Here is a 24515-nt window from a genome sequence, read left to right as displayed (position 1 = left end):
AAAAAATTATAGTTTAAAAAGTGAGGGAAAAACATAATTAGAGAATAATGGAGAAAAAGAAAACAACTCGTGAATTGAACATACAGCAATCTTTCAAGTTAGATTATTAGCAATTAGTTTGCCATGACACATGTTCGGCTTTTAGAAAAGGTATTTTCCACTAAAGTGGAATTGTCCACCTCGATTATTGCACCAGCTTTATGGTTTTGTCCACACACGTCATCCAATGATCGAAGTGCTTACGTTTTGGACAAACTTATCATAATTCATATTGTAGGATTCCACAGCTATTGTTCTAAGCAGAACCAAAAGTTCGACCCCGACCCCCTTTTGATAATGTGTTCAATTTGCTCATAGGGAAATACTCAGGAAGACCAGAAAGCTAGAAATCTCTACTGGCTTTGAAACTGCGTCTATTTTCCTCCTTTGTCATCAACTACACGAATATCTGTCCTCACACAATTGTGGCTTTCGTAATTTTGTGCAGCTGTTGTAGTGACTGAATCCTTTTCGGTCTTGCTTCAATTCCCCCCAGAAACCAGGTAACTTGACAAACTTGTCACAATTTCTTCTTTGATTCTTGCTGCTCTCTCTTGCTCTCTCAAAAATTTTACTGAGTAGAATTAATTAATGTTGTACAGCTCAGATATATCATCGAAGAATTAATGGCTACTGAATTAGTTACATCCGTTGCTACTGGTGTGGCGGAAAACCTGGTGGAGCAATACGTGGTGAACCCAGCATTAAGTAATCTTCGTCACGTGTTTTGTTTTCGAAGCGTTGTTGAAGAATTCAAGGAACAGAAACAAAAATTTTCATCGGCACAATCTCGACTGCAGAATGATGTTAACGAGGCCAAGAGGAAAATTCTAGATATTGAGCAGGATGTAACGGACTGGCTACAAGAGGCAGATAAAGTTCAGAAAGAAGTAGAAATTCTGGAAAATGAGATACAGGAAAATAAGACATGTCTCACTTGGTGTCCTAATTGGAGCTGTCGTTACAGGCTAAGTAAGAAAATAGCAGAGAAGACGCTTCGGATGGCTAAACTAGTAGAGACTACTTCAAAATTTGATCCCAGTCGTATAGGCCATCGCGCTACTCTTCCCAACATAGAGTTTCTCTCATCTAAGGATTTCATGCCTTCTAAATCTTCAAAATCTGTTTTAAATCAGATTTGGGAGGTGCTGAAGAATGATACTGAGAATGTGATTGGAGTGCATGGGATGGGAGGGGTGGGCAAGACGACGTTGGTCAAACAAGTGGGAAAGAAAGCTGAAGAAGTGAAGCTTTTCGATAAAGTTGTGATGACTACCGTGTCCCAAAATCCAAACATTGACAAAATTCAAGATGAGATAGCAGATCGCTTGGATTTAGAGTTTGATAAGAAAAGCGAACATGGGAAAGCACAGCAATTATGGCGGGGATTGAAACATGTGGAGAGAATTCTCATAATTGTTGATGATCTTTGGGAGTACATTGACTTGACAGGTATTGGGATTCCCGTCGGTGAACATCACACGGGTTGTAAAATTCTTTTGACAACGCGTCTTCGACAAGTATGCTCTTATATGAATTGCCAGAGGATGATTGACCTTGAAGTTTTAGAAGAGGATGAAGCATGGGAATTGTTCCAAAAAAATGCAGGTCTAACAAAAGACTCTGAAGGTACCTGCTTGCATGATGTAGCAAGGGAAATTGCCAGAGAGTGCAGGGGTTTGCCTCTTGCAATTGTAACCATAGGAAGGGCCCTAAAAGATAAAACTCCTTCCGCATGGACAGTGGCCAATAATCGACTCAAAGAATGCCGCCACTCTGACAATCCGGATTTCTATGAAGACATTTATAGACGTCTCAAGATTAGTTATGATTGTTTGAAGGGAGAAAAGATCCAGTCATGTTTCTTATTGTGTTCCCTTTTCCCGGAAGATTATGATATCAGTATTGAAGATTTGACCAGATTTGGAGTTGGGCAAGGATTGTTTCATGATGCTAGCTCAATTGATGATGCAAGGACGGAGATGCGTGCAAAGCTAGAAGACCTCAAAAGCTCAGGTTTGTTGTTGGATAGTGGTAAACCTCAATGTGTGAAAATGCATGATGTGGTTCGTGATTTTGCTCACTGGATAATGTCAAAAGGAGAGAAAGTGTTCATGGTAAAAGCCGGCCGTAGGTTGAAGGAGTGGCCTAGGAGTGAAAGTTTCGAATGTTTCACAGCAATCTCCTTGATGAACAACAAAATAGAGAGGCTTCCTGATGGACTGGAATGCCCAAAGCTTGAAACCCTGTTACTCAGTGGAGATGGTTCAACCAAAGTTTCAAGTGCTTTTTTTGAAGGAATGAAAGCCCTCAAAGTTTTAACCCTGGAAAGTGTTCTGTTGTCACTTGAAGGACTTCAAGTGTTGACAAATCTTCGAACTCTGCGCTTGGAAAAGTGCAAACTCGAAAATGTTTCATCATTGGCGGAATTGAAGAAACTTGAGATATTAGACCTTCGTGGTTCTCATATTTACGAGTTACCGATTGAGCTCAGGGAATTGACTGCGCTTAGATTGCTGGATCTTTCAACATGCGCAATGCTTCAGAGGATTCCCCTTAACTTGCTCCCAAGGTATTATTTGATATCTTCCAAATTTTTATTTTCCCTTTTCCTGCTATTTAGTTTATTACTGGGGTTTTCAGTCAACCTAGAATTTCTAATGCTACCTCTTATTTATCTTTTCAAAACTATCAGAGACGGTTAATAGATTTCTGAATATGCTAACTGATAAGCCTTTGGTATTCATATGATATCAGGGTGTGTAGAGATTGTGGGGGAAGATCTTAAGTTTAAATTGTAGTGCTTCCTCTTGTAAAAGGAAAACTGTATATAGCATTAATATGGTGAATTAATGAGAATTTATATACATAAAGCTCTCTCCCATACAAGTTTGAAAAAGCAGAACAAACAAAAGTTAGAGAGTTAGAATGTGCATGATATCTATATCTTTCTATTGTTCTTTCTGGCCAGAAACAAGAAAATTTTTAAAGTTTAGTAGTCCCCAACTTGTACCCTGCAGGCTATTACTGTTAGCTTAAAATGCTATTAAAGTAAGCCATATTGATCTGCCTGCTTTGATTATTTTGTATTTTCTAGATTGGTGTCCCTAGAGGAGCTATACATTGATTATCCTAGCTTTGAACAATGGACAACTGAAGAAAAAAGTGCTGAGGGAAGCAATGCCAGCCTATCAGAGCTATATCAATTGCCCCATTTAAGTGCACTCACATTGTGCATTCGTTCTAAATTTCTGTCAAAATACTTTGTGTTCCCAAATTTAGAGAGGTACGCAATAGTGGTAAATAAATGGCAACACGATCATTATCCCACCTCTAAAACCTTGAAAATCAAGGAATCCTCGTTAAATGCATTTAATAAGTTGCTTCTCAATGTGGAAGATCTTTCTCTGGATAGCATAACAGGTTACAAGAATCTTGTTCCAGTCTTGGATCGAAGAGGGCTCCAGAAATTAACTTTTCTCGAACTTCAAGATTGCAAGGATATCCAATGTCTGATTGATACGACTCAGCACCAAGTGCCTACCCCTGCATTCTCTAATTTGGTGAAATTGACCATGAGTAATATGGTTTCTTTGAAACAGTTATGCAATGGTCCGCCTCCTAAACAGTTTCTGCAAAACTTAGAAGAGCTCACAATAAGAAATTGCATGGACATGATCTCTGCAGTTCCAGGGGTACAAAATCTAAGAGGTGTGACAATTAAAGATTGTGGTCAGTTGCAAGTGGTATTTGAAATGGATAAGCTTCTTCATTCCAACCAAGAAAATGAGCCACCATTGCTCTCAAATTTGATATACTTGGAGTTAGAGTTATTACCAGAATTATGGTGCATATGGAAAGGACCGACTCATCGTGTAGGCCTCCGAAGTCTAAAGGTTGTACGAGTACAACATTGCGACAGATTGACATCTTTGTTCTCGCCTTCCCTTGCTCAAAGTTTGAGTGAGCTTGAAGAACTGGAGATACTCCATTGCCCTGAACTGAAGCAAATCTTTGCTCAATTCGAAGATGATGAGGAAATATCACCAAACTCTTTTTTGCGTCCTTCGCATTTGCCAAAATTAACAACGATTAGGATAATTGATTGTTCTAGATTGGAATATGTCTTCCCGATGTCAATGGCTGAAGGCCTTCAACAGTTGAAAAGCCTTTGCATAATTGATTCCTCTCAATTACAACAAATATTCAGCACTGCAATGGAGAAGAATGAAAAGGATATTGTGCTCTCACAGTTGAAATCATTAGTGCTTCAAAATTTGATGCATTTGAAGAGTTTCTGTCCAGAAAACTGTTTTATTACATTGCCGTCTTTGGAAAAGTTGAAAGTGTATAGATGTCCCCAACTGACTCATTTTACTGGTCAACTACCAGCAACGATGTTAGCTCAACTAAAGGTACTTCTCTCTCACACCCACTGAATGATTTACCTCATTCTGAATATCAAGCTTGCAATCTACTTTCTGCGGAGATCTTCAAAGATGACTTGATGCATCTTAATTGTTTAGTTAAAGTTCAAAATTGAGCTCTTTCTATTGATCCATACAACTTTCAATATATATATAATCTCAAAATTTGTATGCTTATTAAATTAAAGCAATCAAATTGAGTCAGGAAATTCATGTTTGAAGGAAGACATAAAAGGAAACCCTTGCTTAAGTGCTACATATGAGCTTTTGGTAGAGATCTTGAATTCTGGTCTAGTATTTACTTAGACCAAAAAAGAAGTATGTATTTACAATCAGCATTCACAATCTAATCTAAATAGAGCATGTTTTTACAGGAGCTGCGCCTCTTTAAGGTTGGGAATGATAGCCAATTGTACAATAGAGTTGGCCCCCAAATGAGACAGAGGTCATCCAATTCAGAATATTTGACAATTGGGAATTGTCAAGAGATATTTCAACTTCAAGGTGGATACCTCCTTCTCAATTTAAAGGCACTACACTTAGAGGACTTATCTGAGTTGCAGGTTATATGGAAAGGTCCCACTGAATTAGCAAGCCTTCAAAATCTCACAATTTTGATGTTGATTGACTGCAAGAGTTTGAGATACGTTTTCCCACCTATGCCTGCCCAACATTTATCAAATTTGAGCTTCCTGTCTGTGAAGGGATGTGAGGCATTAGAGCAAATAATTTATGAGGGCCAAAGTTCAACATCGACATCAAATGTTCTTCTTCAACCTACAGGCTTCCCTAATTTAAGAAAAATATGGATCATAGGTTGCAACAGCTTGAAAACTCTCTTCCCTATTACTGTTGCTCATTGTCTTCTCAAACTCGAAGAGTTCAAAGTAGAAGGAGCTTGTAAAGTAGAGCGAATATTTGGACATGAAGATGAGACAGACCTCAAAGATGAGAAAGAGATGGTACTTCCTCAACTGAAACGGTTATTCCTTAAAAGGCTACCTAGCCTCACAAGGTTCATACCGGAGTGTTATCATTTTGTGTTCCCAACACTGGAATACTTGGAAGTAAAAGAATGTTCGAAGATCACTACAAGTTTTCTTGTTGATTCAGAATTTTTGATGCATGCCCAAACGAAGGTATCCAATAGGCATTCTTCTAATTCTTTTTTGTGCTTTTTTTATTGTTGATGGTGATAATAGCCAAAGCCTATCTTAGGAGATCAGAATAGTTTGATCATTTTGATCATAGACATTAGAATTGTTATACAGGTTTCAAAACAAAATTCATAGACATTAGCCTAAAGATTTTTATTTTGGTAGGAATACATGTATAATGATACTGGGTTTATTATGTATTCACAGGAAATTTGCCTCTTTAATATCAGAGATAAGAACCAGCAGTGTGCCACCATTGTCCCTGAATTGGGACAAAAGTCACCAAATTTGGAATATTTGACTGTTTGGAATCATAAGAGGACATGTCAGGCTCAAGGTGGACATACTCATTCAAGTTTAAGGGTACTGCGATTGGAGACTCTACCTGAATTGTGCATTATATGGAAGGATCCTCTCCAACATGTAACCCTTGGAAATCTTATTAAATTGAAGGTCATCGGTTGCAGGAGCCTGAGACATGTTTTTTCACCTACGATTGCTCAGAATTTGTTGCACCTGAAATATCTGAAGATTTGGGAATGCGAAGCACTGGAGCAAATCATTTCCGAGGATCAAATTTCATCATCACAAGTTCATCTCCAAGTACGTTTCCCCAATCTGATCAGGTTGCAAATTGGAAAGTGCAAAAACTTGAAACGCCTATTTCCGGCTAGTTTTGTAAGTTATCTTTCAAAACTCAGATATCTCATAATTCAAGAGGCCTTTGAATTGGAGCATCTATTTGGACATGAAGATGAAGCAAGCACCAAAGATGGGAAGGAGAAAAAAATGGTCCTCCCTCAGTTAGAAGTACTATTCCTTGGGAATTTGCCAAGCATCTTGAGCTCCACCCCTGAGGGTTATCATTTTATATTCCAATCCTTACGGTCTTTAACAATAGAAGAATGTCCCAAGATGGCTTCAACTTTTACAGTTGATTCAAATCTTTTTGTTCACGCCAAAACAGAGGTATCCATCAACACTCTTTACCCTACTGCTAGTTTTTTTTTTCCCTTTATTTATTAAATATTAAAAAGCATGACAGCTTCAAACACATTCTAATCATAGAAAGGCTAGTTCATTATTTTTTCATATTTAATTTTTCTTATTGATTACTAACATTAGAATTAACACACTTCTTCTCATTGTCTCATTCTAATTAGTTGGTTTTAAAGGCATTCCAACTTGTTGAGAAAGATACCAAGAAAAGTACTACCACGATCCAAGGAATCGAAGATGCAACAAACAGGCATTCCAGCAAAGACATTTATTGGTATCGTTGGTATCAACCGAATGTGCTACCTCCGTACATGGAAGAACCAGGAGAAAATTTTTCACAATAAAGTACAAAAATATTGCCTTCGGAACATAAGGTAGATGTGCCTACATTCTTATTGGTTTATTTCCTTTCATTCATTAATCAAAAAAATTTCAAATTGTTACTTTGGATTTTTTATTTTTGGATAGCTAATTACGCAATTACTGCTTTTGGCACTTTTACAATTGCTAGTTAATTCTTGGGAGGAGATTAGGCACAAACTGTCAAAGGCGACTTTGCACAAAATTATCCGGTTTACATACCATATTACAAGACACTCTCATTGCTTGGATGGCAATTCTGGACATATTACCTATTCTCTACAGAGAATTAGCTCCTGAAACATTTTTCAATCTCTGATACAAATTGTTTTTTCAGTGGTTAGGCTAATGCAGAGATCATGAATTCTTCTCCTGTCCTTTTTCTCATCAAGTGTGGTATGCTGTTTTGCAACTGTCCCAGATAAACAGATCAGTTGGTGCTTGGAATGCTGAATGTCAATGGGCTATGATAATCTCGAGGGGAAGTCCATTGTCCTACATTGTTCTACATCCAGTTTGCCACTACTTTGCAATATCAGCTCTTGGCCACCTTTTTTGCAACATTCTGTTTCAGTTCAATGTTCTATATATTGTAAACTTCGGTTGTTCCTTTCCTTTGGTTTTTCCTAGCAGCTTGTTTGTTTTGCAGCAGGACTCCTTTCTTTGGATGAATAAAACAAGCGTTTTCTAAAAAAAGGGAAAGTTGAAGCCAAATTGTTCGTCCTAAAATTAAATAGTTTTGCGTTGATGTGTTTGTTCATCAACAATTTGCTACCAAATATCTCTTTCTTACTTTTGTCAATCATGATTATATTATTTCTATTATATCCTATTGTTGAAGATTCAGTAATTTCAAGTGGTAAAAGTTGAAGAAGAATGAATTTGGGCACGAAGCAACTACTGGCTGAAGGAAAGAAGGCAGGAGGGATACTATGTCGTTTTGGTCCTTTACTTAATAACTAAATGAAACGTTTTATTGCTATGTCGTTTTGTTTCTGCATTTATTGTAGTGACTCAAACACTAGTTTCTTATGTCGTTTTTGTCTAATTTGTTAAGGCTTTCAGTCACTTTTTTTATTTCTCTCTCATAGTCGTTGGGCTTAGTTGTTGCAGTGCATAGGATTCTATGTCTGGAATTCTGTGCACAGTTGTGGTATAGCAAGGTTGTTTCTCCAATGCTAAATCTTAAGGCACCGTTACGTCGATGCTTATATATGAACACAAAAAGATAGATGGATGGTTTTTTTTTCCCAAATATTTCTTTAGATGCTTTTACCTTTCCTTTGTTTTTTGGGTTTTAGTGGCTGAGTTCTTGGGCAAGCTTGAACTTTCTCATTTTTCAGAAAATTCTACATGATATCAAAGTTGGTTTTCTTAAGGTGCCTGTGAATTGTTTCTTATTTTTTGGTGATTTAGTGAGTGATTAAGATGTCTATCGGCTTCAATGTTGTAACTCCTCTAATGTTTTCAGGAGAGAATTACCCGTTCTGGGTAGTTAAAATGAGCACTTATTTAAAGGAATTTGATTTATGAGATGCTGTTGAGACTGGTGAGATCCCTGTGCAGAGGCATGCCAACCCCACTATTGCTCAAATCAAGTAGCATAGTGAGGAGGTTGTCAAGCGGTATAAAGCTCTCAATTGTCTTCAAACAGCAGTGTCAGAATCCATCTTTGCTAAGATCATAAATTATGAAAATCCAAAGCAAGTTTGGGATAGCTTAAGGGAGGAATATCAGGGCAGTGACCGGACAAGGTCTATGCAGGTGTTGAATCAATCCAGAAAATTTGAATTGCTAAAGATGAAGGATGATGAAGGTATTCAAGATTATACTGACAAGTTACTTAGGCTTGTGAATTAGCTCAAGCAACTTGGGGAAGAGGTAAGTGATAAACGGATAGTCAATAAAATACTAGTCAGCATCCCTAAAAGGTTTGAAGCTAAGATCTCCTCTTTGGAGGACTCAAAAGACTTGACCAGAATCTCCATTATTGAGCTCATCAGTACCTTGTTAGCTCAGGAGCAGAAGAGAGCTTTGAGGAGAGAAAATCTACTTGAAAATGCTTTAGTGGCTAAGACAAAGGGATTGAAAAACAAAGGAAGCAGTTCTAAGAAGAATGATGGAAAAGGAAGTAAGATTGATGAAGGGAAGAAGGGTAAAACTGTGGACAAATATCCTCATTGTCCTAATTGTAAGAAGAGGAATCACACTGTCAAGTTTTATTGGTATCAACCCAATGTTAAGTGCAGAGCCTGTCATCAAATGGGTCATGTTGATAAGGTGTGTAAGTCAAAGAAAACTGAAGCTTCTGATCAAGCAGATGTGGCAGAGCAGGTTGATGAAGTAGAAGAAATGTTGTTTGTGACTCAGATGGGAGGACATTTTGAGAAGTCAAACATCTGGGTGCTACAAAGTGCTTGTTCACACCATCTTACAAGTAACAAATTTCTATTTTCTGATCTAGATACTAGCTTCAATTCTAGGGTCAAAATTGGAAATGGTGAATTCTTGAAAATTGCTAGAATTGGAAATATGTCTGTGAATACTGCATTAGGAGTTAAACACATAACTAGTGTGCATTATGTTCCTGAGGCAAGTCAGAATTTATTTAGTGTGGGACAATTAGCTGAAAACAAGTATGCTTTGTTGTTTAGAGGTAGACAATGTATTGTGTTTGATCCATGGGGTTCTGAAATGTTCACAGTAGAGATGCACAATAACTGTTATCCCCTAAATTTGGCCAACACTGATTAAGTAGCTTTATATAATGAGTCTGATATTTTATATCTCTGGCACAAACGTTTTGGACCTATGAACTATGGTTCACTGTCACTCATGTACTCAGGTAAAGTTGTGGAAGGCCAACCTCAGATTGTGAAACCTGAAAAACTATGTGAAACTTGTCAGCTGGGCAAGCAGGTTAGGAAACCATTTCCTAAAGTAAGTCAAAGGAAGACTACTAAGAAGTTGGAGATAGTCCACTCTGACATAGATGGACCTATGAAGACTCCATCATTGAGTGGAAGTAAATACTATATTGTATTCATTGATGACCTCACAAGGTATTGCTGGATATACTTTATGAAGTTAAAATCTGAAGCTTTGAAGTATTTCAAGATATTCAAGGCATCTGCAGAGAATTATTCTAGCATGAAAATTAAGTCTTTAAGAAATGATAATGGCAGGGAGCATACATCAGAAGAGTTTGACGATTTGCTATCAGAGTGTGGAGTGCAACATCAACTTACTGTCACCGATAGTCCACAACAAAATGGGAAAGTTGAAAGAAAAAACAGAACACTTGCAGAGATGGGCAAATGTTTACTGTATCAGGGGAGTTTGCTTAAAGAATTCTGAGCTGAGGCAGTTAACACTGCCAATTACTTGTTGAACAAATCATATACTAGGGTATTAAGTGATAAAACTCCATATGAAATGTGGTTTGGATATAAACCATCAGTGTCACACTTTAAGATATTTGGCTATGTGTGTTATGCTAAAGTTTCAGATGAAAAGAGAGCAAAGTTTGATGCCAAGGCAGTTGTGGCTGTGATGATTGGGTACAGTGAAGTGACAAAGGGCTACAGACTTTATAATCTTAAGTCTAGAAAGATATTTATTAGCATAGATGTTAATTTTGAAGAAGGGTATTTTTGGAACTAGAAAAATGCTATTGTTCAAGGTTTGAGGAATGAATGAGGAACTGATGAACAACTGCTTCAAAAACAAGTTGATGATGATTCTAATATTGAAGATGAGTCTAAAGCTGTTAGGGGAACTAGGACTCTAGAGGAAATCTACAGCAGGTGTAATTTAGCCATGACAGAACCAGTCAACTACATGGAAGCTAGTGTTGACAGTAACTTGAAATGCGCTATGGATGCTGAATTCAACATGATTAAGAAGAATAAGACTTGGATGCTGGTAAATAGACCTAAAGATCATAATGTTGTTGGTGTGAAATGGATTTTTAGAACAAAATTAAACCTAGATGGGTCTATTAACAAATACAAAGCCAGACTATTAGTGAAGGGCTTTGCACAAATTTATGGGATAGACTATCTAGAAACATTTGCTCCAGTGGCTAGACATGATACAATTAGACTACTGGCAGCCTTGTCTGTAAGAAAAGGATGGAAAATTTATCAACTAAACATAAAGTCTGCTTTCTTAAATGGCTACTTGAAGGAAGACATTTATGTAGAACAACCTGAAGGTTATGTGGAAAAAGGGTCTGAAAACAAAGTCTGCAAACTATTGAAGGCTCTGTATGGTCTTAAGCAAGCACCAAGGGCTTGGTATGAAAGGATGGATGCTCATTTACTAGATCAAGGGTTTAACAGGAGCAGTACTGAAGCAACTCTTTATATAATAAAGGTAAATGAGTTTACTAAGCTTATAGTTGCCTTGTATGTTGATGATTTGCTTGTAACTGGTCTTGAGTCTAAATGTTTAGTTGAATTCAAGTCTTAGATGTTGAAAGTCTTTGAAATGACTAACTTATGACTAATGTCTTATTTATTCATGATTCATCAAACAAAGTATGTTCATGACTTGCTAAAGAAATTTCAGATGGATCAGTGTAAGGCTGTTAGGACTCCATTGGCTGCAGAAAGCAAGTTTTGCAACCAAGATGAATCATCAAAGGTAGATGAAAAGCTGTATAGAAGTATCATTGGATCCTTATTGTATCTTGCTGCAACCAGACCAGATTTGATATATGTAACGAGTCTCTTGTCCAGGTATATGCAAGATCCAAAAACAACTCATCTTATTGCTGCTAAACGAATCCTTAGGTATGTAAAAGGTACTATTGATTTTGGTGTGAAGTATTTGAAAACTGAAAGCAGTGAACTTCAGGGTTTCTCAGACAGTGATTGGGCAGGTTCTTGTGATGACTCGAAGAGTATAAGTGGGTACTATTTTTCTTTTGGAAGTAGGGTATTCTCCTGGAGCTCAAGGAAGCAGGAGGTGGTAGTTCAATCATTTGCAGAAGCTGAGTACATTGCTACTACTTCAACAACAAATCAAGCACTATGGTTAAGGAAGATTTTAAACGAATTAGGTTTCTCTTAGAGCAAAGGGACATTACTTTATGTTGACAATCAATCAGCTATGGCTATAGCTAAGAATCCAGTACAACACAGTCATACTAAGCATATCAGGGTGAAGTATCATTCACTCAGAGATGCAGTGAAAGAGGGTGAAATAGAACTTAAATGCTGTCATAGCAAGGAGCAACTGGTTGATGTCTTCACCAAGGGATTAAGTGTAGATAGTTTTGAGCTTCTGAGGGACAAATTGGGAGTTTACTCAGCTGGAATCAAGGAGGTGTGTTGCAGATTCAGTAATTTCAGCTGGTAAAAGTTGAAGAAAAATGAATTTGGGTGCGAAGCAACTACTGGCTGAAAGAAAGAAGGCAGGAGGGATACTATATCGTTTTGGTCCTTTACTTAATAACTAAATGAAACGTTTTGTTGCTATGTCGTTTTGTTTTTGCATTTATTGTAGTGGCTCAAACGCTAGTTTCTTATGTCATTTTTGTCTAGTCGGTTAAGGCTTTCAGTCACGTTTTTTGTTTCTCTTTCTCATAGCCGTTGGGCTTAGTTGTTGCAGTGCACAGGATCCTATGTCTGGAATTCTATGCACAACTATGTGGTACAACGAGGTTGTTTGTCCAATGCCGAATCTTAAGGCACCGTTACCTCGGTGCTTATATATATGAATACAAAAAGATAGATGGATGGTTTTTTTTTCCAAATATTTCTTTAGATGTTTTTACCTTTCCTCTATCTCTCTAGGTTTTAGTGGCTGAGTTCTTAGGCAAGCTTGAACTTTCTTATTCTTCAGAAAATTCAACACCTATAAATAAAATTTCATTGTTACTCCATATCCTTTACCCAATGTTTCATTTTCATCAACGATAATAATTAGAAACTCAATTTTTTGTTTTCTACTAACGGATTTAAAAGATGGTGGATGGAAAAATAGATTTTTTAAGTCATAGATAAAAATTAAACATTAAAAAATATCATTATAAAAATTAACATCAAGTTACCAGTCAAAATAAGCCGTCTCAATAAAGTTGAGTAAGACAAATTCATCTTTGTTAATCTAAAGCTAAAACTAAATCATTACAATTTTAACATGTCACACGAAAGAAAAGTTCTAATCATGTAGTCTAAAATCATATAAAATGAGCAATAATCACTACAAAAAAAGTTATTTTATTCCAACTGAAAATCTTTTGTCCGAAGCAATATGCCAGATTATTAACATATGGTATAATTTGCAGCCATTTTTTACTATTTTCCTATCAATTTCAAACGAAATTTATCGACAAAAAAGATTAACTGGAAATTTGTCAAAAATATGATGATGCAAAAAATAAAATTTCCTCGCAAGGTTCTTATGAAAATAATTCATCGAAAAAAGGATCTTTCTCAACCAATTTTTGACTAAAATTTTCAATTAGGAAACAATTAACAATTTTCAAAGAAGGGCAGGGGCGACTTGCAATCATGTATATGGTTTTAGTATTGTTGGTGTATTTTCAAAATCAAAGGTTATGTCACATAATGAAAAGTTATCTTAACTCGAACGTTATATCACATAAAATAACATAGTGTAATTATTGGATTGTAAGTAGGTTTTATATATAAATGGTTATGTCTTTTAGTAAAATGATATCCAAAGGTTATAAGACAAATTAATTGAAAAAATACCACAACTTAAAAGTTTAAATATGCAAAGTTATCATTTTAAATTATAGCTTAAAGATTATGTTTTATGGAATGAATGGTTATCCTTTTATAAGATGATTATTGAAATAATATCTTTATCCAAAGGTTATGTATTGCAAAATGTAAAGATATTTTTTAGACAAAGTAGCGCCTTAAAGAACGGGTCATGTCCTTGAAGAAAAGACACTTGTAAGCTTATATAAAGGGTTTGATGCTAATCATTTTAACACATCAAAACTAAAACAAAACAAGAGCAGAAAAATCAAGAGCAAGAAAAGTGTTGTGTTGTGAAAATTAACGTAAACAATTAAGTTTCCATTAACTACAAAAGCATTCAAATTCCTTATAATTAATCTACTTGCTACCAAAAGTAGACTCTAAGGACAAAAAACTTTACAAACTCTCAGGTGTATCCAATGATCTACTCTCGTAAAGTACAATACGAAGTTAGACATTGGCTACATTGTATCCTTAAGGCTACTCGCATTATTCTCCTTTGAATATCGAGTGGTGGGAATGAAATAAGTCTTAAAGATAGCGTTTATTAAAAAATTCGTTTTGAACTCAATTTTGCCGATTTCTTGAATTCCATCTAAAACCCATATGCACCAATAAATTTAAAACTTATTTTCATGGTGTTGAAATTCAATGGCTTCCCTAAAAGTGATATACCAACATCGTCAAGGTAAACCGCTTTGAAGGAAGAAACTTTATTCGTTGGCAAAAGATGGACCGATTTGATGGTGACAAGGAATGTGACAAATGGTTCCTCATCGAATTATAAGATAAGTTTTCTTTCCTTACTTGATATGCATGATATTGTATTTGATATGTATGGGAAATGTATATTGGTTGGAAAGAAGGATTTGTTATATTAATATATGATCTTGATATGAATAAGGTTATTGTTGTGTCTTTTATAATCGACATACTTCTCCCATCATGGAAAGACACTAAGTAAACTCTAAAGTATAAGAAAGAAAATATGTCTCTCAAGGATCTTAGTAATCATTTTTGAATAAAAGAAGATTGTTGCAACCAAGATGAAGTCATAAACAAGATGAGAAAGATAAAGATCCTAAAGTAAACCATATTGAGTTGATAAAGGTCAATGTAATGGAAGACACAAGATATGGGCATATGGCATTCCTATTATACATTAAGGTATAATGATGCCACTATATAAGTACCCCCAAGGTCCATGTGATAGGTGGACAAGTGGCATTCTTATTATACATTAAGCTATAATGATGCCAATAAGTAAATACCATCAAGGTTCATGTGATTGGTGGACATGTGGCATTCTTATTATACATTAAGGTATAATGATGCCAATATGTAAATACCATTAAGGTCCATGTGATTGGTGGGCATATGGCAACCCTATTATACATGAAGATATAATGGTGCTAATATGTAAATTTAACATCTGGGTATATGATGCATTCCCATTTTATCATCAAAGGCATAATAATGCAATATAGATATTCAATATCTTTGACATTACATTCCTATTGTGCAATAAAAGTACAATGGTGCTTGTGTGAACATATATCTTGATGTGTTAATTTGACATTTTGTTTATATATTAAGGTACAATGGTGTCAATTGAGAAGTAAGGAAAGTATGTAAGCTTGTAAAGTCCTTGTATGGATTAAAACAAGCACCTAAACAATAGCATCAAAAGTTTGAGGAAGTTGTGCTAGCTAACGACTATAAGATCAATCAATCTGACAAATTTATTTATAGTAAGTTCCATAATGATATAGGGGTCATCATTTGCCTATATGTGGATAACAAATTAATCTTTGGAACTGATTTGGAACAAGTGGAGAACACAAAAAGGTTTTTGTCAAAGAATTTTGACATGAAAGATATGAGCGTGGCGAATGTTATTCTTGGTATAAGAATAATGAGAGATAATAATGGCCTAACATTATCACAATCTCATTACATGGAAAAGATTGTAATGAAATATGGTAAGTCAGGTTGTATGCCAATGTCTACGCCTTATAATTCTAATCTAAAGCTAGTACCTAACAAAGACAAGCCAATAGCATAAAATGAATATGCAAAGGTGATTGGATGCCTAATATTGTTATAGATTGTACAAGGCTGGATATTACTTTTGCGATTGGGATGCTAAATCAGTTTACAAGTAATCCAAGGAAAGAAAATTGGTATGTTGTTCATAAAGTTCTAAAATACTTAAAACAATACCTTTACCCAATGATTGTATCTTGCAAAGTGTAAAGATATCTTTTAGATAAAGTGGTGCCTTAATGAAAGGGTTGTGTCTTTGAAGAAGAGAGACTTGCAAGCCTATATAAAGGAATTGTTGCCAACTATTTTATCACATCAAAATTAAAACAAAACAAGAGTAGAAAAATCAAAAGCAAGAGAAGTGTTGTGTTCTGAAAATTAACATAAACACTTAGGGTCCCATCAACTACAAAAGCATTCAAATTCCTTACAATCTACTTGTTGCAGAAAGTAGGGTCTAAAGCCGAACAACTTTGCCAACTCTTAAGTGTATCTAGATATTTACTCTCGTAAAGTGTAAGACAAAGTTAGATATTGGCTTCATTGTATCCCTAAGGCTATTCGCATTATTCCCCTTTGCATACTAAGAAGTGAGGGCAAAATAATTCTTAAAGATAGCGTCTATTAGAAGGCTCGCCTTAAAGTTAATTTTGTCAATTCCTTAAATTCCATTTAAACCCCATTTGCACCAACAGGTAATAGAATGCCTACTAGGTCTTTTCTTGTACCCATGTCAAAGTCAGCATGTGGACCTTTGATGGTGAATGTTGCTCATCATGATTCTTTCCAATAAAACATGAAGCATCTAGAAGAAAGCGTTCTTGACATTTGCAACACATTTAACAAGAATAAAGAGAATGTTCTTAAGATGCGAAAGAAAATAAAGGAGAATAATGTGATGACAAAGACAATTTAGACATTTATTGTCACGACCCGGTACTCCCCTCGAACCCGTGACAACCGCCGCGGTGTCCAGATAGGCACTCATTACCCGAAATGCCAACTGGAACCCTGTAAGGCTTTAATATCAGTTTCTCATTTTCCTTGTGAGTAATCGTTGTCAAATATCATGTTCTAAAAGGTTTTAAGCTATTTCCAACTTAAAACAATAAAAAAATGATTTCTGTCTCACAGGGGCATTTTGGTCATTTTTTCTTGAAAATTTCGAAATCCGTTAAAAATGTAGTATGCGAGTACAAAACACATAATTCATAATCAAAAATAAGTTTAAACATCTAAAACCTTCATTTAAAATGAAATTATGATTATTTGGATATAATAAAAAAAATAAAAGAAATATTCAATAAAATATTCTATTTTTTTATAAAATAATATTTTTAGAGTTATACGTAAATAATTTTTGCAGCGTAAAAGTAAAATAAATTCATACATACTGTAATACAGTAAACCAAAGTATTTAATTTAATTTACAATAACCAGTGAGCCCCCGAATAACCAAAAGTAAGGAAGACTGTGATCCTACAGTTTGGAGTATGCAAATCCAATGGTAGCCTTTATGAAATCAGCTATTTACAGTCTATTCTGAGTTTGAAATGGGTGAAAATGAGGGTAGTGAGATTATATAATCCCAGTGAGTAAACAAACATCATCAAAAATAGCTAAAGTCGAGTAAATGGAGACGATTAAAATATTCCATCTCAATATTTATTTCATAACATAAATATTCATTTCATTTAAATAATCAACATGGCTTATGAGTATCTTAAAAGCTTGGCTCCTATCAAAATCATTCTTGGGGATACCTTGGCCGATGCATTTAACCGAGTCCGCCAAGGCTGTTAAAAAGTTTCGTATACACATAAACATATTTTTAATTTGAAAAACATAGTCGTTCCTTGACGTTAGCGAAGTTCATCATCACGAGGTGGTTCGGTGTGATGTGAACTCTAACCATTCCTCAGGAAATACCCTACGCGCCTCTCCGACCGAGGTACGTATATAACCGGATTCCATGCCCCTTTAATAGGCTGGTCCATAAAACCCGCCCACTGCAGCAAGGTAAACCCACCATACAATAAAATTTGGACAACATGACATGACTAATATTACACTACCCAGCCTGTAAATGTAAAACAGAACAATTCATACAATTCACAAACCACAATTCTAACCAGTCATGCCAACACATTATCATAAGCCATCAATTAGAACCATAAATTTACAACACATCAAGTGGTCTCTAGTTACTCTATTTTCAAAGCCATAATTCAATTTCAAGACAATTTATAAAATCTTTTCATTTAAACACATTTTGTTTATAAAACCTAAAAATTAACCATTTAACTCATTTTCCATAAAATTCATAAAAATTGAATAAAAATACCACTTTAGATAATTAAAATGATGATAAGGTTACTCACTATTTCGGGAGTCAAATTTTTAGAGTACTTCGACTATCGATCATCGAGTACAATTTTTTTGCCTTTATCAGAGGATTCACCACCTAGACATAATGCACAATCAAACAATTTACCACATTGGTGCTAAACCGTTATAAAACTATATGGATGCATGAAATGGAATGCAAATTGTTCGGATTATCATTTAAACACGGTTTTTTACACAATTTCAATTGTGTAACTAAATAAAACGGTATTGACCTAATTCGATCTATCACTCGATTAATTGGCCAATATGTCCAATTCAACTCCAATTAACTCCATTTTTCTTCCAATTCTCCAAACCATCAAACATAAGTCAAATAGCATAAAATTTAGCAAAATCACCTTCACATTTTCTCTTGGGAATTTCGGCCATGGTGGGTGCATCAACACTATGATTTTTTCTACTTGATTTTCTCACCATAATTCATCATTTTCTAACCAATTCACTTAAAATAAAATCAAATCCACCATCCACACTTTACATGGAAAATTCGGCCAATGATGGATGATGGGAGAAAATGAATTTTTCTTGTTGGCTTTTCATGCTACACATCACTAACTAACTAAAAACACTAAAATATCTCAAAATCTAACCAAATAAATCATCAAATCTTCTCTTTCTAAATTTGGTCAACCATGAATCCTTCATGATATCCTGTGATTCAACCATGAAAAATGCAAAAGAATGCATAGGAAAGATAGATCACAAGTCAAAATCAAGAAATTTTACCTTTGATTGCTTGATTACTTGAAATCCACAAATTTTCTCTTGAATTTTCACTCTAGGGTTCTTGTTCTTTCTTTTCTTCCTTTGTTCTTATTTTGGCTGGTCATATAAAGAGAAATGGGCTGATTTTGTGCTAATTTATAAGGAAAATAATAAAGAAATAAAAGCTTGACACTTGTCACCTTACCATTGGTCCATTTCTAAATTCTTAACTATTAAGCTTTCTTTCTCCACCACATAAAATCCTTCAATTATCCATAATAATATTAGATAAAACTCATGTGCTGGACAAGTGTTGGGTGGTGTGAAATTACAATTTTGCCCCTGGGGTGGCAAAATGACTATTTTACCCCTATGCTCGGAAAAATATCGAAATTAAAATTCTTCACTTCTCAAACTCAAATTATACTCCAAATGATCAATCTTAGCTAAAAATTTCATCCAACACTCACATCTTAACCTCGAGTGGCAAAATGACCATTTTGCCCTTAGGTCATGAAAATTTCAATTTGACTCCAAATAGGTCCTCGAACTCCGAATCACCATTTTAAGTTATTCTGGGGTTTTAAAATTCTCAATTTCATCTTAAAATCTCTATTTGGATTAGTTCGAGGCTTATTCAACTTAGTTGTACCATTCACTACACTACCGTCTTTTGACGATTTTTCGGGGCTTTTCAAGTATGCAAGCATATTGTTAATCACATGAATGACATGAAAAGTATTTATAAAGTCAGGCTTGACATTCATGGAACAAATGATGTAAATTTAGTTCCTCCACCATAACAAGCGAGCGCTTTCAATTCAAGGGAGTCTACAAGAGGTGACAACAGCACGTTGTGAGGCGTTAAATTTCTTTCATGTATATTTACATTATTTTTAAAAACATTGAAACATTGTGTACTTTGAATATAAATTAATATATTTTTTGTATTTTTTAATATTTATTGTATAATAATATTGATTTTTTATTATTTTAAATTTCATAATAATTTTATCCAAATATCTCGATAATTGTATAATACATAAATTTGCATACATACATATTTTGTAGAATTATCAAAATACCTTTCTATCACGGACGAAATACCGACCAAATAATCACAAAATTTTTCAACTAATTTTTTTTACCAATATTTGATGAAATTGTAGATGAATTACCAATGAAATATTTCAAATCATTGATGAAATATTCCAACGGAATGACAATGAAATTGAGTCAATAAATGGACTGTTATTTTACCTTTTTGATGATGAAATATTACAAAAAATTTTCAACCAATTTGAGTTTCATTACTTTTTTCGACGGAATAGTTTTACCTATTAAGATATTTTCAACGAAATTTAATGGTCGCCAATTCTTTCAATAGTTAATTTTTGACGAAAATTGAGTTTTTTTTTTACAAAAATTGAGTTGAAAATAATTATATATTTTATAGAAAATCAGACTAATTTTGGAGTTATGGAGGCACAACTGATGCCTCCGTGGAGCAATTAGTGAGTAGAGACAACTTATCTCAAAGCTATGGCCTCAGAAGGACAAATAAAAAAAAAACAAAGGATAAAGGGATAAGGCTAAGCAATAAATTAGAAAACGTGCAGCAATAATGCAAAACATAGCAATCACGCATTAATAAATTAGAAGAAAAAAAGTCAAGAATATAAGGATAAAAGGCTAAGTCACAGAGTCTAAAAGTGTTAATCGTAAAAAAAGTTGAAAAGGACTCCCTTATTTTAAAACAAAACAAGTTGTAAAAACATCTTGTCTTTTCTTTTGAGGCGTAGGGTAAGGTCTTTTTGCTATCTTACACGATCTTACAAAAACCCAACGTCCGTCACATGGAGACGGACTCAATAGGAGATCCATCTTCGGATTTCGACGAAGGTGTAATGGCTGCTCACACTAGGGTCAATGTGAACCGCTTTCGTTCAAGGGTGGAGAAGGATCCTGCAAACAATCATAATAAAGAGAAAATTGAAATAGATTTTCACATCAAGAGGAATCGTCTGGGTTTATCTTATTGTCACATACTCATGCATGGTGATATTAAGATGCAATCAGAAGATGCAGAATCAAATGAAGACGGAGATATGTCTGAAGATTATGACTCAGAGGATGATGTAATGGAGAATAAGGCTAATGGTCCATACATTCGGCTTACTAAGGAAGATAAACGACGAATCAGACAGCCATGGAAGAACACTTTAATTGTGAAATTACTTGGGAGAAATTAGTTATACTTACTTATGCAACTGAGTGAGATAGCTATGGTCCTTGGTGGGTGACTTTCAAGTAGTAAACTTGAACAACGGTTTCTATTGCTTTAAGTTCTCTAAGAAATCATATTATACACACGTCTTGCTTGATGGTCCCTAGATAATATTAGGCCATTATTTCACGATAAGATACTGGACCCGTTACTTCCAATCAGAAGAGACTTCTATAGAATCAGTGGCTGCGTGGGTACGACTCCCAAGTATGCTTTAGAATTTTATGACAAGGGGATCCTTTCAAGGAATGGAGATGAGTTGGGAAGAACGGCCAGTGTAGATCAAAACCATCAACCGCTTCTTTAGGAAAATTTGCAAAACTATGTGTGGAACTAGATTTAAATAAGCCTCTAGTAGCCAAAGTGTTTATCGGTGGTCACTGGCAGATAGTAGAGTATGAGGGCCTCAGAATGGTTTACTTCCATTGTGGTAAATTTGGACATAACGATGAAAGTTGTCAAGTTAAACAAAAGGAGCAAAAAGGCTACACAGAGGAAGAAGCCACAAATATAACACAACAAAATGTTATTAGAGAGAATGATTACGACTCTGCCCGATATAGGCCATGGATGGTAGCAAAGAGGTACACCAGGAGAAACATAGTTAATCGAATAGAGGGGAAAACTGAAGTGCAAACCAAGAAAAAATCAAAAAAAGGTGATCAAGCAAGGTCTTCAATGAATATGCTTGGGTTGGGATCAAGGTTTGCTCTATTTGATAATGAGGAATAGGACATTGAATAGTATGTTTCAAAATTTAGGGGTGCAAGTTCAAGCTTATGGTTTTGTGAGAAAGGAGAAAGTGGCGACTCAAGATAATAAAAAGTTTAAAGTGTCCCTTCAGAAAACTACCAAAATTTCGAATGAAGATGCTCGACAGACTAGAAATATAAAGAGAAGGCATGTTGACAATCCCATTAAAATTGCAACTTCTGAGTCAACTCAGTATAAGAAACAAACTATTGTAAGTAGACTATCATCAAAAGATGCTAGTAATGAAAGACAGCGAACAGAACCAAGTAAGGGTTGTGCAAATAACATTGTTGCTCTCAACGAACAAGAAGCACTTCCTAACTACCCTATGTCAAATGGGGGCCATCTAAATATGTTAGGAGTAGGTTTTAATGGAGATGCAAGGGAAAACAAGAAAATAGAGTCGGACCTTTGCTTGGAGATCCCGATTCTGAGACAGAGAATATGAAGATTGATGAGAGTTTGGATGGAATGCGGACTTGAGCTCGCATTTATCTCTTTGTTCAAGTTACTTTAGCTTCCTATGTTTAATTTTTGTTGTTGGAATGTGAGAGGTGAAACCTCTCGAAGAATGGTGAGAAACATGAAGAATTTGATCAAAATGCATAATCTACAATCGTTGATAATTTTGGAGCCACGTATTGTAGGAGTCAAAGCTAATAACACCTATCGTCAACTTGGTTTTTCTAAATACTTCTGGGTTGAAGCAGATGGTTTTGCATGAGGCTTATGGATGTTGAGGAATGCAGAGTATGTTCAAGTTAAGATCTTAGCCTATTCTTCGCAGCTGATTCATGCTCAAATTAATGAGTCAATAAAAAAATGGCTTCTAACAGTTGTTTATGGTAGCCCTGATGCAAAGGAACGAGAACGATTATGGCAATCTATTAAAATGGCAAGTGAGTTACTTTCCCTACCATGGATGGTCTTAGGCGACTTTAATCAAGTGTTATCTTCAGAAGAAAAACAAGGACGAATGGGGATTAATGTGCGTCAATGTGAGAAACTGATAGAATGCTTGAGCTACAGTGAACTTTTTGACTTGGGTGTTTCAGGCCCAAAGTTTACTTAGTGAAAGAAAGAAGGATTTAATCACACCCAGGTCCGGCTAGACAGAGCAGTAGTGAATGAAGCATGGTGTAATATATTTCTAGAATTAAGAGTGATGAACTTACCACGGACCCATTCAGACCATCATCTGGTTCTAGTCCACCAACCTTTATCCTTCTTGAATATCCACGCTAATAAACAATTCAGATTTGAAAATGTATGGATGTCGCACCTAGATTTTGAAGGATTTATGAAAGAGAAATGGAATTATGCAGATAACAACATATATCTTTCTTTGAAGAACATGGCAGATTCTCTTATCCATTGAAAAAATGAAGTATTTAGGGATTTGAACAGAAGGAAAAGAAGAGTGCTTTCAAGATTATGAGAGTCCAACTCCAACTCAATCAACAGCCAAATGATTTCTTGTCGAATCTAAAGGTAACGTTGATTGAAGAATTTAATCTTATTCTTTATCAACAGGAATTGGTTCTACAGTAGAAGGCAAAGATGGATTGGCTTAAGTTGGGAGATGCCAACTCTAAGTTTTATCATGCAATAACAAATGGTAGGTAGAGGAAGAAAAGAATTGATGCTTTGAAAAGAGTTGATGATTCATGGTGCAGTGATCAATCGGAATTACAGTAATTGGTGCTAAACTACTATAAAAATCTTTATGCAGATGATGGTTTGGGAGCTTCTATTCCAATTAAAACTAATTGGACATTGAAGATAGATATTCAAGTTGAGTTACACAAACTGTTAACTACAGAAGAGATCAAGAATGCCCTATTTGACATGAATCCTTATAAAAACCTAGGGCATGATGGCTTTTCGATGATTTTCTTTCAAAAAAATGGGTTAGTGTGGGTTCGGCATTGTGTAAGTTTGTTCAAGAAGCTTATGTAACGGGCCATTCCACCAGAAATGAATCATACGCTTATTACTCTTATCCCAAAAGTAGAGGCACCAGAAAATATTGCACCAGTTAGACCCATAAGCTTGTGCACAGTTCCTCTAAAAGTCATAAGTAAGGTGCTTGTAGCTAGACTTAGACCTCTATTAGATGGTTTGATTGGCAAAACTCAAAGTAGTTTCATCCTAGGAAGACGAATGACAGATAATATAATTGTAGTGCAAGAGGTTATTCACACCATGAGAAAAATGAAGAATAAAGCAGGAGCTATTGCCGTAAAGATAAATTTAGAAAAGGCTTATGACAGGTTAAAGTGGAATTTCATTCAAGAAGTCTTAGAAGAAATTGGCTTACCTTACTCTTGGGTAAGGTTAATTATGTTCATTGTCACTACACCAACATTCTCTATTATCTGAAACTCTTCCTAGACAGATTCGTTCCAACCTACAAGAGGTATTAGGCAAGGAGATCCACTATCTCCCTGCCTATTTGTTCTTTGCTTGGAGAAATTCTCTCATCTCATAAATGAAGCAGTACATGTAGGGCATTGGAAACCTTTAATGATAACAAGGATGGGGCCAAGCATTTCACACTTATGTTTTACAAATGATCTGATGTTATTTGGGG

At 35.3% G+C, this 24515-nt stretch overlaps 1 protein-coding gene and 1 long non-coding RNA gene across 5 annotated transcripts; one reads left to right on the top strand and one right to left on the bottom strand.

Moving 5' to 3' along the window:
• The first annotated feature begins 267 nt into the window (after nt 1-267).
• Nucleotides 268-7696, top strand: LOC18598948 (putative disease resistance protein At4g27220). 4 transcript variants are annotated; one of them, XM_088806311.1, is made up of 7 exons: nt 268-542; nt 642-2611; nt 3137-4454; nt 4841-5605; nt 5831-6592; nt 6799-6996; nt 7320-7696. In XM_088806311.1, exons 2-6 carry the CDS (start codon nt 666-668, stop codon nt 6964-6966), a joined length of 4959 nt encoding a protein of 1652 aa, XP_088662437.1. In that variant the 5' UTR covers nt 268-542; nt 642-665; the 3' UTR covers nt 6967-6996; nt 7320-7696. The 4 variants fall into 4 exon arrangements, with proteins under 4 accessions (XP_088662437.1, XP_088662435.1, XP_088662436.1 ...); XM_088806309.1 differs by having other exon boundaries at nt 269-542; nt 6787-6996; nt 7404-7696; XM_088806310.1 differs by lacking the exon at nt 7320-7696 and adding an exon at nt 7134-7313 and having other exon boundaries at nt 269-542; nt 6787-6996.
• A 9789-nt stretch (nt 7697-17485) lies between these two features.
• Nucleotides 17486-19000, bottom strand: LOC148762815 (uncharacterized). Its single transcript, XR_016026538.1, has 3 exons — nt 18904-19000; nt 18150-18232; nt 17486-17777 (listed from the first exon to the last, which is right to left on the bottom strand). It is a non-coding gene; the product is annotated as an uncharacterized LOC148762815 (long non-coding RNA).
• Nucleotides 19001-24515: the final 5515 nt, after the last annotated feature.

The sequence above is a fragment of the Theobroma cacao genome, chromosome 5 (genome assembly GCF_053813885.1).
Source record: "Theobroma cacao isolate CCN51 chromosome 5, ASM5381388v1, whole genome shotgun sequence".
NCBI lineage: Eukaryota > Viridiplantae > Streptophyta > Magnoliopsida > Malvales > Malvaceae > Theobroma > Theobroma cacao.
The sequence above is the reverse complement of the archived record's forward strand: the minus strand, read 5'-3'. Positions and strand labels throughout refer to the sequence as shown.

What these genes read in the sequence shown, in the direction of transcription:
- LOC18598948 (XM_088806309.1), top strand. Translation starts at nt 666, where the DNA reads ATGGCTACTGAATTAGTTACATCCGTTGCTACTGGTGTGGCGGAAAAC. An exon ending in CGATGTTAGCTCAACTAAAG is followed by an intron (nt 4,455 to 4,840) that starts GTACTTCTCTCT and finishes ATGTTTTTACAG; the next exon opens with GAGCTGCGCCTCTTTAAGGT. An exon ending in TGATGCATGCCCAAACGAAG is followed by an intron (nt 5,606 to 5,830) that starts GTATCCAATAGG and finishes ATGTATTCACAG; the next exon opens with GAAATTTGCCTCTTTAATAT.